This window comes from Sciurus vulgaris, assembly GCF_902686455.1.
Source record: "Sciurus vulgaris genome assembly, chromosome: 8".
Taxonomy (NCBI): Eukaryota; Metazoa; Chordata; class Mammalia; order Rodentia; family Sciuridae; genus Sciurus; species Sciurus vulgaris.
The window spans coordinates 116,923,242-116,936,722 of record NC_136468.1 but is presented as its reverse complement, the minus strand read 5'-3'; the positions used below and the strand labels follow the sequence as shown (position 1 = coordinate 116,936,722).

Sequence of the window (13,481 nt, the reverse complement as noted above, 5' to 3'; positions counted from 1 at the left end):
AACTGCATCCCACCTCCAGGACCTCCAGCGACAACATCCACCCCTGAGCTGCAGCTCCCCATTTGGAAGCCAGAGCAGCCATCTTGGATAATCCTGGAAGCCGTATCTCCGATCTTCAGGTGGGGCAAATCCCATCCTGAGACGCCTGCTGGAGGCTTGAAGCTCATTGTCAGGTACCTCTCATACATCAGGCTACTGAACACTGGGAGGTTTCATTACAATATGACTATTATACAGTAGATTTTCTTTTTTCTTCTTTAAAAAAAATATTTAAGTTTTTATTTCTTTATGTTTCTTGCTTTCTTTTCCTTCTGTTTACCTGTTCCCTCAGAGTCACTTTCTCCCTTATTTACATGATGTTATTGTCCCCATAGGGGCTATTTGGTCTAGGATTGCATAGTGTCTGGTTTGGGCACTGCTAATATTGATCTCCCCTTAAAGAAAGGGTTTTGGAAACCTGTAGGGCCACTATAAGCCTACAGGGGGAAATCTGCAATACCCCAGATCTGCAGCGCTAGAGGGGAAGATACATGAACAACATGAGAAAACAAGGGAAGAAAATGATCCAAACAAATCTAGATTCTATAGTAATAGTAGTGAACTGAGAGATGAGGCTGAGGGAGAAAGGGCACCCACAAGGGCACCTCACCTCCCCTGAAACTCCCCATACTCTAGGGCAGAGGCCTTGAAGCACTAATGGGGCCTCTATAGGCATTCACCCTGGACTCCCATGTCATGGAGGGCAGTCTCCTTCCCTCCCAACTATTTTCATCTAGCAGGGGACCTTGGGCTTACCCTTTTGTCCCTGCCTGTGCCCCAGACCTGTCCCAGAGCCAAGAATGGGACCTCACTTAATCCCAATTATGTAATGTGCAATCTAAACAGTTGTCCCTGGAGGAGGTGCCTGGAGCCACGCCTAGAAGTGAGGGCAAAAGGCCCCAACTGGGTCGGGGCTGACAGACTTGGTTTGGCCTCTGCCTACGGTGGCCACCACTCCTTAAGCTCAGTCAGCACCATGAGCGGCCGAGTTGGAGACCTGAGCCCCAAGCAGGCAGAGACCCTGGCCAAGGTGAGAGTCCCTCTTCCTGGAGCCCAGGGAAAAACAGCTGAGGGTTGGGATGGGAAGGGGTGGCCAGGACTCTGCCCTCCTCTGTTTATTCAGCATGTCTTTGGCATTGTCTCTTTGCTGTTACTTCCCAAAGGGTCAAGTTCCAAAAGGGCCCAGTGACAATAAACCTGTCCAGAACAGGGATTGAGAAAAAGGCATCACTTCTGGCAATAGTCTGTTTGATGTCTACCCAGCATCAGGCCTGACTTCTCATCCAAGAGCCAAACCCAGCAGCTTTATCTAGCAGTCTCCTACCACCATCTTCTCCCTCCCAGGCCCCTCAGGTGGAAATGGAAGGATGCTGTCAGTCTGTCCTCTAACTCTGTTCCCATTCTCTATCGAGTACCTGAAAAGATAGCCAAGCTGTAAGAGTCAAATCAGAATGCAATGCCACGCCCACAGAATATAATCACTATAATCACTAACCATGTTTTTGTAGAAGATGGGAAGAGAAAGGCAGGAGTCTTGGTGGGGTAACCCAAGGAGGGAACTAAGAATATGTTCCATACTTCAATTCACATACCCACCCAATCATTTATCCTTTCTTCCACCACCCATCTGTCTTCCCACTCACCCATTCATCTGTCCATCCCTCTTTTCCATTCACTCACCATTTCTCTATCCTTTTCACCTGCATATTTTCTTCCATCTATTCACCTACCTATTCATCCATCCATCCATCCATCCATTGATTTTTTATTCCTTTTTTCCATCCATGTACGCACTCAATTCATCTCTCCATTCCTTTTCTACCCACTTACTCACCCATTCATCCTCTTTCCATTCACCTACTTATCCAATGATCATCTGTCCTTCCATCCATCCATCACATTTGTCAGTGTGAGCCAGACTCCATGTGGGAGGGGCAATCACATGTTCTTTGTGTCTGAAAGCCAAGGTCAATGTGAAAGAACTATTTTTTTGTGGGGGAGGGCATGTACCAGGGATTGAACTCAAGGGCACTCGACCAATGAACCACATCCCCAGCCCTGACTGTATTTTATTTAGAGACAGGGTCTCACTGAGTTACATAGCACCTCACTTTTGCTGAGTCTGGCTTTGAACTCGAGATCCTCCTGCCTCAGCCTCTTGAGCCACTGGGATTACAGGTGTGCACCGCTGTACCCAGCGAAAGAAATATTCTAACCAGTATCTCTCTTCCCAGTTCCGAGAAAATGTCCAGGATGTGTTTCCAGCCCTGCCCAACCCTGATGATTATTTTCTTCTTCGTTGGCTTCGAGGTGAGGGCAGAGGTGGGGGAATTCAGGATGAAGGACAGCAAGAGAGGCCTGGTCCCAATAGCTTCAGAATAAAAAATGGCTCTCAGGAGCTGACCCCACTAGCTTGATTCTTATGTTCAGATGTAGGGCAGGGAAGTAAAGTCCTACCCAGGCTCCCAGTGTCCCCCATGGCCTCCACTGGCTGGAAGCAAGGCAATCTATGTCCCACTTCTCATCTTTTTTTCCATCCATCTTCCCACAGCTCGGAATTTCGACCTGCAGAAATCAGAGGCAATGCTCCGCAAGGTGTGACCAACCCACTCTGGAGATCTGGGAACAGGTTTTATGTGGGACAGTTCATACCTCATGCCCCTACTTCCAACTCCTTCTCAGTGGGACCTTACCACTCTTTTTCTTTTCAGCATATGGAGTTCCGGAAGACCATGGACATTGACCACATTCTTGATTGGCAGCCCCCAGAGGTGAGTCAACCCCCTATCAAACACCTCAGTTTTTCATGAACTTACCACCCAAGCAGCTTCTGGTCACTGGGGACCTTGAATGAAAGGCAACAAGATTGAGAAACCTCTAGAACTCCTGGGGCCTAAAGGCACCTCTCTTGTAATTATAGCAAATATTCCCTGCGGCCTTACAAGCTCCAAACCTGAGGTAAGAATTTATAAGCATGAGCTCATTTACATCTAAACTCCATGAGGTGTGTGCTATAATTCCCATTTTATAGATGAGGACAGTAATGATGAGGGCCAGCAAATGTTCAGCAACTTTCCCAAAGTCCCAGAGACCCAGAGTGGAACTGGGATTTGAAGAGCTCAGACCTTTCTGGCTCTTCAAACTTGGGGGAATCTCTGAACTACCATGGTTAGCCTGTTCCTCTGCAGCCCTCCACACTAAGGCTTCACTCAAAGCATCCTGTTTGGGTGGGAAAGAAATGGCCCACAAAAGTATTGATGAAAACAGTGATACCTATGGGACTATGGTCATTAATCTACTGAGTTTACATGGTTTCATCTGTGGGGCATGTGCTCCAGGCCAGTCACTATTTTGTTAACATTGTTTTGGGAACTTTTTCTAATACTCCCCAAGGAAGGGAATTACCCAAACTATTTTTTCAAAAGGAGGTAGAATAGGGCTCAGAGAGGTGATGTCACTTGTACTCAGAGAGGTAATGTCACTTGTACTCAGAGAGGTCATGCTACTTGCACAAGGATACACAACAGGGAAGAAGCTGTGTCTGTATGTGAACCAGATCTGCTGATCTTCAGAATCCACATTCTCCATCACTAAACCCAACTACATTCCATGGAAAGGGATATGGGAGATTTGGGGGACAGAACCAAGGATTCCAGAGGCCTTGAGCTAGGGCCAGCTGAGTCCTGGATTTGTTATTTACCTTCGTGAACAAGTACCTCCCCTACAGGGTGCTCGGTCTTCCCATTTGGGACAATAGTGCCACCCTCCAAAGGAGGACAAGTGCTTTGTACCATGGTGGATATAGACTTGGACCCTATAGGTAAGCCAGGTCTGGGGGTCTCCAGAGAGGTATAAAATGCCAAGTTCTGTGCTCCTTTCCATGCCTAGGTAATCCAGAAGTACATGCCTGGGGGCCTGTGTGGCTATGATCGTGATGGCTGTCCAGTGTGGTATGACATCATCGGGCCACTCGACCCCAAGGGGCTACTCTTCTCAGTTACCAAGCAAGACCTGCTCAAGACCAAGATGAGGGACTGTGAGCGCATCCTACATGAGTGTGATCTGCAGACAGAGCGGGTGAGGCCCAGATCAGTTGGGGCACATGAGGCTGCCAGGGGATGTGGCCTCAGAAACACAACTTTGCTGTCTACTATCACAGTCAGAGGCTCCCAGGTCAAACATCAGTTTTGTAGCTTACAAGCTGTGTGGCCCTGGGAAGTTGCCTCACCTCTCTGAGCCTCAGTTTCTTCACCTACACAGTAGGGGTAATAAAAGAGTCGTTGCAAAGATTAAATGAGATAATGCAAGTACAGATGCTTGTCAATTTAAAATGGGGTTACATCCTGATTAAACCTATTATAATATGAAAATATAAGTTAAAATGCATTTAATACGCCCAACCTACCAAACATCAGTTTATCCTAGCCCACCTTAAACATGCTCAGAACACGTACATCAGTTGGTAATTGGACATTGTGAGAGAATATTGCATCACTATCTTTGGAAAAGATCAAATTCAAAATACGGTTTCTGCTGAATGCATGTTGTTTTGTACTACTATAAAGTCAAAAAATCTTTAAGTGTAACCATCATAAATTGGGGCCATCTATATATGGCTTAGCACATAGGCTAATATATATTTCTCAACCATGGTAGTTATTACTGTTCTCTCTGAGTCTTTGCTCTTGCTGTTCCTTCTGTCTGGATAACCCCCTTCCCCACTACACGCACCTACCTTCTAGAACTTTCTTTGGCTCAATCCTATCTATCCTATAAGTCTCAAACTTAGATGTCACCTTCTCTGAGGCCCCAGAGGAGTTAAATACACCTCAGGACTAGGATGCTTTCATTGTTTTCAACTCCTTGACCAGATTGCAAACTCTTTTGAGGACAAGAACAGTGAATTATTAAGCATTATCCATTATACTCTCAGTATCTGGCATGATATAAGAGACTAACAAATAATCAGTTGAACAAGTGAATGAATGGATGGATGGATGGATAAGTGGATTGATGGGAGAATTGATATATGGGTAGGTGGATGAATAATTACATGGATTGGTGGAAGAACTGATGTTTCGGTGGTGAATGGATAGATGGATGAATGGATGATAGATGGAAGGGTAAATGGATTGATGGAAGAACTGATATACTGGATGGATAAGATACAATGGGTTTGTGGGAAAATTGATCTATGGTTGGGTGAATGGATGGACGAGTGGGGAAATTCATTCACTCTTGTCCACCTTGCTCCTCTACTGACAGAGTCGGGGGCTGGAAGAAGCCTGAAGTGTCATGTACTTGGGTTACCATCTCCTAATCCTGTACCCTGAGCCCTGGAACTTTTTGTTCATTTTTCACAGCTAGGGAAAAAGATTGAAACTATCGTGATGATATTTGACTGTGAAGGTCTGGGACTGAAGCACTTCTGGAAACCTCTGGTGGAAGTGTACCAGGAGGTGAGGAGAAGACCTTATGGGCACACTCCCCTGACTTGCTTGGACAATCAGCTTGGCCTGCTGTAACCTTGATGTTCACTCAGAGCCAAAAATTAGCAAAAACGGTTGCCTTTCTAGACCCCATCACTGCAGCTTGGGACCCAAAGGGCCTTAATATGTTTCCTAGAAGATCCCATAGAGCAGACTTCAGGGACAATATTATATTTTGATCGCAGGGGCCAACTTCCAGCAAACCCTTCCCAGCCCCTTTGTGCTACACACTGGGACTCAGACAAGTCAGTTCACCTTACCATGCTTCAGTTTCCTCACCTCCCAAGTGGGGATAGTGATGTAGAGTTATCACAGTAAGTTGTTATATAAAGTGCATATGTAGTGCTTGGCAAATTGTGAATATTTAATAAACAGTAGTTATTACTATTATTATATATGTTACTGTTAACGTTTACTCTTAAAATTATCATGTACTTGTTATTAGAGTGTGGGGATAATAGTCCTGCGTGGGAAGGTCCCACATAGATGCCAGTGAAGGCAGGTGACAAGAAGAGCCCTCTTAAACCTCCAGATGGGAGATTGCAAAGGAGATGAGCATAGGAGAAGATGAAGTATGATCTCTGATGGGGTTTTCTTTGTTCTTCAGTTTTTTGGCCTTCTTGAAGAAAATTACCCCGAGAGACTGAAATTCATGCTCATTATAAAAGGTGTGTGGTGACTGACTTCACTCATCTGTGCCTCAATTTCTTCATCAGTACCATGAGGATAATAGTGCCCTTGTCCCAGGGCACTATTATCACAACCTGCTTCTTGTGAAGCAGGTTGGTTGCTTGGCTGCTCAAAAATCTCTGGCACAGAATAACTGCTCAATAAATGGTAATTTCTATGGTTGGACTTCCTGCCACAGGAAGCAGCTCTAACCCTAGCTCCTGCATGAATCCACCTTCACTCCTCCTATCCCTGATGATCTCTCCTTTCCCATCTTCCTCTGGCTCTGGCAACTGGCTCAATCTTGCCTTTCTGGTTTGCTGCCTTTGGGGGCATCTATTATCTTATGTGTGCTTATCCTATTTTCCTGGCCAAGTTATCTGCTCCTTGAGGGAAGGAGCTCTGATTCTATACTTCTGTTGTGTTTTGTATAGGCCTGGCACTGTGGGGGATATTCACTAGGTATTTGGGTGGTTGTTATTGGGGTAGGGTAGGTGGGTAGATGGAAGAATGGGTATATGCTGGATGGTTGCTTGGCTGGTTGTTCATTTGGCTGCTTGGTTCTTTGTGAGGTTGACCAGTGAGTTGGTTACCCAACTGACTGATTAATGGTTGGTTTGAGGGTCATTTGTTAGCTTGGTTGATAAAGTGGTTGATTGGCATTTTGGTTGATTGGTTGTTTGGGTGGCTGGTTGGCAGGTTGGTTAGTTGACTGAATCTTGGATGGTTGACTGACTGGTAAGAGCAGATGGTTGCATGGTTAGCTGGTTATTCAGTTAACTGGTTGTTTTGCTGTTTAGATAATTTGATTATTCAGTAGGTTAGTTGGTTGGTTGGATGATCAGAAGGTGAATTGGTTGACTTTTTGTTGTTGGATACTTCGTTGGCTGTTTAGTAAGTTGTCTGGTTTATTGGTTGACCAAATGTGTGGCTGATTAGGAGGTTAGATGGTTGGCTCCTTTGTTGGTTGGATGGGTGTGATAGATTAAATGATTGATTAATTGACTGTTGACTGACTGACTGATGGGTTGGGTGGTTTGTTGACTGAAGGGCCTTAGAACTGGCCAGGGTTAATTATAACTCTTTGTATCATTCACTTTGACTATTATGGAAAGAGTGGACCAAAGATAATCTTTTCTCCCAGTTATTCTTACTTGTATCTCTCCAGCCACCAAACTGTTCCCTGTGGGCTACAACCTCATGAAACCCTTCCTGAGTGAGGACACTCGCAGGAAGATTATAGTGTTGGGAAGTAAGTTGTTCTGGCACCACTCCTTGAATCCAACACATGAGCCTTGAAGTGATTTTGGTCCATTTTCCCATTCAGAACTTGATACATTACCTAGAGTCACAGTCTCCTGTTCCCAAAAGTGAGGTGGATCTTACCCTATAGAGGCGATCCAGTGACCTACCCCTTTAGTGAATAAGGCATCCACACACACTACCTTATCAGTTTCAGTCTGCTTGCTGGTCAACCTCCGGTCTATGGGTCTCTGTTTTCTTTCAACACTCACAACCCCAGTGCTTCTAAAGGCACCCTAGGCTGAGGAGGATGAGGAAGAAAAACAGGAGGGGTAGCCATGATTCAGAGAAGGAAGGTCCAATAAGAAGGGATTGACTGGGTATGGTAATGCACACCTGTAATCCCAGCTACTCAGAAAACTGGGGTAGAAGGATTACAAATTCAAGGCCTATCACACAACATCAAAGAAGGAACTGGATAAATAAATAATGGTGCAGTCATTTAATGAATTATGAAAAGACATGAAAAATAACGCTGTGAGTGAATAATGTCACAGGAAATGTCACTAAGTGAAAAAACAAAAGTAGATTATAAAGTGGTGTGGACAGTAAAATCTTATTTTTATAAAAACAAATGAATAATAAATACTCATTTTTTTCTAGAAGGAAATACAACACAACACTGACTTTTTTTCAGTCCTGGAGATTGAACCCAGGGATGCTCTACCACAGAGTTATGTCTCTAGCCCTTTTTGTTTTTTCTTCTGAGACAGGTCCTAGTTTAATTGCTCAGGCTGTCCTCAAACTTGCAATACTCTTGCCCCAGACTCCTGAGTACTGAGATTACAGGTATATACCACTGTGTCCAACTGAATTTTGATTTGTTAATGGCAGGAAATCATGTATTTAGTGTTATTATTTGTATTTTTATTTTCTAAATTTTAATAACAATATGCATTCATTTTACAAGTAGGAATAATAATAATTTTTTAAAGTGACAATGTGAGAGAAAGAGAGAAGAAAAATGACTCTTAAACCCAAACCAATGACCCTGAATTTGGTGAATAATTTCTCCCAAGCAGAATGGTCAGATCACAGAATCAGGAAAACTGAGGATCTAGGAATGAATGTAGGGGGTCCTGTAAATTCTCACTTTCTCTCCCTTTCTGATACCCAAGTTTCTGCCTCTACCCAGTTCCACTAGGATGAGGAGCTCAGTGGATCACAAGGTAGTCTGATTTTATAGTCCCAGATCCCTGCCTTTGAAACCCACCAAATCCTGAGCAGTGTGGGTTACTTTCACATTCGGCCCCAAGTGTGTAGCCTCTGTCCCTATTGGTGCCCCACAGGCTCAGTGCATTTGACCTTAGTGTTCCTGGGCATTATGGTATTTGCCCTTATCCCCCTGGAGGAATATTCCATGACCATGAGGGTTAGCCTGGATTAGCCACAGGACTGAGCATGGCAATACCCCAGGACTCAGAACTCTTGGAGCTTTACATAGGATTTAAATGACAGTAATTGTCACTATGCATTATATAACATGGTTGTGGTGATTAAGGGGCTGGGGGTCTCTCCAAAGGCTCAGAGCTGCCCATCCTCCACCAAGAGGTTTGACTTAATTACTAAATGAGTTGTTGAGGACCTCAACAAGGTCCTCATCCTCATAGGTCTTTAAAGTCTCCTTGAGAGATGGACATGATGACACATGCCTATAATCCCAGATTCTTGGGATACTGAGACAGGATAATTGCAAGTTAGAGGCCACCCACTGCAATTTAATGGGATCCTGTCTCAAAAGAAAAAAAGAGTTGGGGATGCAATTCAGTGGTAGAGCACCCTGGTTCCAATCCACAGTATCATGAAAATCAATCAACAAATAATAAAAAATTAAAGTCTCCTTGAGGCTTTTTGCTTTACTGCTCATAACTGGGAGACCTTCAAGAATGTGCAAATCTGTCAACCAATGAGAACACATTTCCACAGCAAAAAGATACTGGGAAAGACACTCCCTACAGTTGAGGTCTAGGAGGTTGGGGAGTTGGTCCTGGTAGCCTAGCTCCTATAGAGTTTGGAGAAGCAAATTTGGGGCATCCTGGAGGGTGTAGGAGGCTGATTGGTCTTCTCTGTGCTTGATAACCACTCTCCAATCTCTCTGCTCCCAGACAGCTGGAAGGAAGGTTTGCTGAAACTCATCAGTCCTGAGGAACTGCCTGCCCATTTTGGGGGAAGCTTGACTGACCCAGATGGGAACCCCAAATGTTTAACCAAGGTACAAAGAAACTCTAGGACAGGGCATTGTTAGGGAGTATGTCTGGGTTCCTTTCTCACTTGTCCATTCCACAGATATCTGTGCATAAACACTTTTATGTAGAGACAAGTAGTTGAGCTGGACAGCTTTAGCTCTGCCTTTATGGGGATCTGAGCAGCTGTGTAGGCAAATAGGAAATAAGGGAATTTTGACCCAGAAGATCAGCTGGAGATGGAAGCTCCCAAAGGAAGCCCTGGCCCAGCCTTGGGGGTCAAGGAAAGCTTCAGGGGAAGGGGAAGTGGGGAAAGGAGGAGTAGGCTACTTCCTGGAGATGGGGAAATTGTCAAAGGCTAGAGAAACAGCATGAGCAAAGGCCAGGAGAGGGGAGCAAGCCCCTCTCATCCTGTGTCTGCAGATCAACTATGGTGGGGAGATCCCCAAGTCCATGTACGTGCGGGACCAAGTGAAGACTCAGTATGAACACTCAGTGCAGATCAGCCGTGGCTCCTCACACCAGGTGGAATATGAGATCCTGTTTCCAGGCTGTGTCCTCAGGTAGGGAGAGGCCATGGTCTATCCCCAGTTGAGTCCTAACCCTTCAATACCCATCAGACTGAGAAGAAACATATTCCCTCATAGGTGGCAATTCTCATCTGATGGTGCTGATATTGGCTTTGGGGTTTTCCTGAAGACCAAGATGGGGGAGCGCCAGAAAGCTGGAGAGATGACAGAGGTGCTTCCCAGCCAGCGCTACAATGCCCACATGGTGCCTGAGGATGGGAGCCTCACCTGCTCAGAGGCTGGTGTCTGTAAGTCTGTCCTAACTGGGCATGATTTCAGAAGGCAGGAGCCACCTGTCCCATGGTTTAGGAGAGGAAACAGGAGCAGTGACACCTCCCCACATAAGGACACACAGCCTAGGTTAGTACTAATTAATCACACAGTTATTTACTTGGGGCATACCCATGAACACCTGTCATGTACCAAAAGCGAGAGACCAGTCCTGAAGGGATTGAGAGGCACAGGACACAGGCAAGGGACAATAGGGCTGGTGTCAATTTTCCTGTGAAGAAACTGGAACTCTGGAGAAGTGTATTAATATGTGCAGAGTCACAAAGCTGAATGGGATCCCAGAGTCCTACTTCAGCCTCAGTGTAGCTGCATAACTCAAGAAAGTCTGACCAATCCAGGAAAGAGCCTTGGTTTGCTCACCTGTAAACCTGGGGTTATAACTCTTGCATCTTGGGGTGGTTGAGAGAGGTAAAGGGTGTGCAGCAGACCTGGCTCAGCACCCACTCTGTCCAAGGGGATTCGGAGGCCTCTGATGCTCCCAGTTGTCCCCTTTGCATGACCATGATGTGAACATCCAGGTGTGGAGACAGTGGGATATAATGAGCATTGTTCTCCTTGCCAGTTGATGCAACTAAAGCCAGGCTTGGGCCCTTGCCAGCAGGAGGTCAGTGTCTGCTTACAGGCTCTGCTCAGGGGTGTCAGTTCCAATGGAAAGATAAAGGTCATCATGAAAACTTGAACCAGCTTGACAAACAACGCCCATGGGAACACAAGCCCATCCTCCCTCACAGTCAGGGCAGGGATGCAGAGAGTGTGCATCCAGGCCCCACTGCCTATTTTCCATCTGTCCCCCCAGATGTTCTGCGCTTTGACAACACCTATAGCTTTGTCCATGCCAAGAAGGTCAGCTTCACAGTGGAGGTGCTGCTCCCCGATGAGGGCATGCAGAAGTACGACGAGGAGCTCACCCCTGTCTAAATGGACCCCACTTCTCAGACACCCTTAGCCCTCTGTTTTCACTCTATAGGCCCTGCTGGCCCCCCACTCCCTGAAACTGATCATTAGTGTTCCTGATTGTGTAATATTAATGTGTAGAGAAAAAGCTACCCTAGGGCAGATTCATCTGCTGCAGTCAGATCAGGGAAGGTTCGAAAAGCACAGCCTTGGAGGGTACCAAGAGAAGAGGAAGAAGAAAGTAAATAAATACAAGAGATGGATATCACTGACACCCAATAATAGAGGAATGAATCCCCTAGCCTTTGTCCTCACTCATCCTAAGACATTTGTGTGTGCTTGAATTCCTTTCCTTATCTAAACCCCTTTTTCTTCTTCTCCCTATATAGTTTATGCTTAGTGTATACTTTCAGAATCAAACAGAAGACCAGAAGGGAGGAAACGGGCAATTCATGGGTGTGCATGACGAGGAGGAACCTATATGTGGCAAGTTTCAGCACCTTGGACAGGGGTTGAGATGAGCCAGAGATGGACTCCCTCCTAGGACCCAGGTCATCTGGTCTCCACATTAGGTAGCAGCTTCTTCTTGAGAGCCTCAGCCACAAAAACTATGATAGGAGGTGCCTCCCTCAGACCTTGTCTAACTCAGGGCACTCAGCTTCTCCCATCCATCACTCCCACTTTCCTTTGGAGCACTCAGCTTATATTTTAAGTAAGTAAAGGAACACTTCTCAAAGCAAAGAATCACATCTGACTAGCTGCTGCCTGGAATAATAAAAACAAATCACACCTATCATTTGGTGAGTGTTCTTTATGCAACAGACATTGTTTCCAATACTTTATGAGCTTAGTCATTTCATTCTAATGACTATAACCATCCCCAAGGCCACGGTTGAACATCAGTAGATGCCAAGGGGCACATTTCAAACCTTGGCTCCAACTGGGACCTTAGGCTCCCTGCACTGCTTCTGCCTCATGGTAACAAGCCCCCTGCTCAGTTGCAACAGAGGAGCCCTGACAAATGATGGTACCCAACAGCCCCGCTCACACTTTCCTTTTACTCCACAACACAAAGGGTCCTCATCCTCCAATCCTGCTGACTCAATGGGAAAAGGCCAGACTACCCTATCCTTCCTCCCTGCACCAGTGACACCAAGCCATCCTCTTTTGAGGACCCTCACAACATGCTTGGCCCAAATTGCAGGTGCTGCCACCATCTTTGAAGAGGATAAACCTATTTCTTTGTTTATTTCCAGTCCCCCTTCTCCTCCCTCTTCTCTCCCTTCACTGCCTGCACCCTGGCTAGGCTCATCCTCTGCTGAGCACTTGTACAGCCCAAGTGAGCAGATCCAAACAAAGGCAAGCTCAGACCAGACACACACACACACACACACACACACACACACACACACACACACACACACAACTTGGTCAGCAATGACGAAGTCAGCAAGATTGTCTTCCAGACATAACTACATCAATAATGACCAAGTTCAACTAGGCAGACCTCTACACACAACTATGACATTGGCCCAGTCAAGCCAGATTGCAAAATCCAGATCCCTGGCTCTCAACACTGGCAGCTCATTGAAGATAAGTAATCAGAGCCTTTGGGAGTGATTCAAGAACTGACTCTGGGAATCCACACATTTGTCCACATAGAGGTTAATGGTGCAGTTTAACATGAGCTGTATGCTGGCTTCTAGGGTCAGCCATGAAACTTCCACACAGGAAAGCGGGGAGGCATCAGAGGGAGGAAGAGGAGGAGAGTTGTCCTTGACAAGTATAAGCATCATTCTCCAGAAAGGACACAGCTATAATTCCATTTATTCCTCACTGGTCCTAAATGGGTGATGGAGGCTCAGAGTGGTGGGTGAGTTTTAATTCACTTAACTCTTATCTACCAAATAGATGCTTTTCCACCAAGCTTGGAAACTGAGGTCAGAAGCAACAGAGGATGGCAGGTAGCCCACACTGTTCTCCTCCTCTTCAGGCAATACCTTAGAAGTCCACAATTCTCCAACCATCAGTCAGAATTCACCAGG

At 45.7% G+C, this 13,481-nt stretch overlaps 1 protein-coding gene across 1 annotated transcript; it reads left to right on the top strand.

Moving 5' to 3' along the window:
* The first annotated feature begins 909 nt into the window (after positions 1-909).
* Positions 910-12,232, top strand: SEC14L3 (SEC14 like lipid binding 3). Its single transcript, XM_079150956.1, has 12 exons — positions 910-1,069; positions 2,274-2,349; positions 2,591-2,634; positions 2,751-2,810; positions 3,928-4,116; positions 5,403-5,498; positions 6,136-6,196; positions 7,366-7,449; positions 9,605-9,711; positions 10,106-10,245; positions 10,330-10,499; positions 11,339-12,232. The coding sequence occupies exons 1-12, from the start codon at positions 1,016-1,018 to the stop codon at positions 11,458-11,460; spliced, it is 1,203 nt and encodes a 400-aa protein (XP_079007082.1). The 5' UTR covers positions 910-1,015; the 3' UTR covers positions 11,461-12,232.
* The last annotated feature ends 1,249 nt before the right edge of the window (positions 12,233-13,481 follow it).

Bases quoted from the DNA above. Each gene is read 5' to 3' on its own strand.
- SEC14L3 (XM_079150956.1), top strand. From the start codon at position 1,016: ATGAGCGGCCGAGTTGGAGACCTGAGCCCCAAGCAGGCAGAGACCCTG. The intron at 2,811-3,927 runs GTGAGTCAACCC...TTCCATGCCTAG, and splicing joins TTGATTGGCAGCCCCCAGAG to GTAATCCAGAAGTACATGCC. The intron at 6,197-7,365 runs GTGTGTGGTGAC...GTATCTCTCCAG, and splicing joins ATTCATGCTCATTATAAAAG to CCACCAAACTGTTCCCTGTG.